General features: G+C 46.8%; 1 protein-coding gene across 1 annotated transcript; it reads left to right on the top strand.

The window, feature by feature from the left end:
- Positions 1 to 319: 319 nt before the first annotated feature.
- LOC117591770 (histone H2A) lies at positions 320 to 815 on the top strand. Its single transcript, XM_034285081.1, has one exon. It carries the CDS (start codon positions 375 to 377, stop codon positions 747 to 749), a length of 375 nt encoding a protein of 124 aa, XP_034140972.1. The 5' UTR covers positions 320 to 374; the 3' UTR covers positions 750 to 815.
- The last annotated feature ends 105 nt before the right edge of the window (positions 816 to 920 follow it).

Below are 920 nucleotides of genomic sequence, written 5' to 3' on the forward strand. Positions count from 1 at the left end.
AGGGCAATTGGTCTGTATGCCCGGAGGCTTTGTGGACTTGTTCCTGGTTTTTGGATAGCGATGATTCTGCTGTTCTTCCACTCGGATGGAAAATATCCCAAGTTGAGGCAGTGGTTGAACAGCGTTGCCAGGTGTTTCAGGATGGGCATGTTGCAGTGCTTCATCAGGAAGTTGCTTGTGCCGTCCGGTCCCATGGCGTGTTGGACCACAAAACCTTATACTTTTATTTGGTTTTATTCAGGTTTGAGATACAGACGAAAAACCCACCCCTACGATGAACGCCCAGACTGACGGAAAAAGTATAAATATAGCGACGGGTGTCGGCTTCTCAACATTCGTTTGTGAACAGTGAAAAATAAATATCTGCTATTAAAATGTCTGGTCGTGGTAAAGGTGGCAAAGTGAAGGGAAAGGCAAAGTCTCGCTCGAACCGTGCCGGTCTTCAGTTCCCTGTTGGTCGTATTCATCGTCTGCTTCGCAAGGGCAACTATGCCGAGCGTGTGGGTGCTGGCGCTCCTGTTTACCTGGCTGCCGTGATGGAATACTTAGCCGCTGAAGTTCTTGAGTTGGCTGGCAATGCTGCCCGTGACAACAAGAAGACGAGAATTATCCCTCGCCATCTGCAGCTGGCCATCCGCAACGATGAGGAGTTGAACAAGCTGCTCTCAGGCGTCACCATTGCTCAGGGTGGTGTTTTGCCCAACATCCAGGCCGTTCTGCTGCCCAAGAAGACCGAGAAGAAAGCATAAGTGCTCCAATAGCAACAATATACATTCTTGTACATACACATATAAACCCAAACGTCCTTTTCAGGACGACCAAAACATGACAAAAGATTTAAGAGAATTTTCATAATTTTAAAGTATAAATAAAATGCTCCATGCAGGCTAACGCACATTTTAGTTGGTAGCGAAGAAGTT

The sequence above is a fragment of the Drosophila guanche genome, unplaced genomic scaffold (assembly GCF_900245975.1).
Source record: "Drosophila guanche unplaced genomic scaffold, DGUA_6, whole genome shotgun sequence".
Classification (NCBI taxonomy): domain Eukaryota; kingdom Metazoa; phylum Arthropoda; class Insecta; order Diptera; family Drosophilidae; genus Drosophila; species Drosophila guanche.

Bases quoted from the DNA above. Each gene is read 5' to 3' on its own strand.
- LOC117591770 (XM_034285081.1), top strand. From the start codon at position 375: ATGTCTGGTCGTGGTAAAGGTGGCAAAGTGAAGGGAAAGGCAAAGTCT.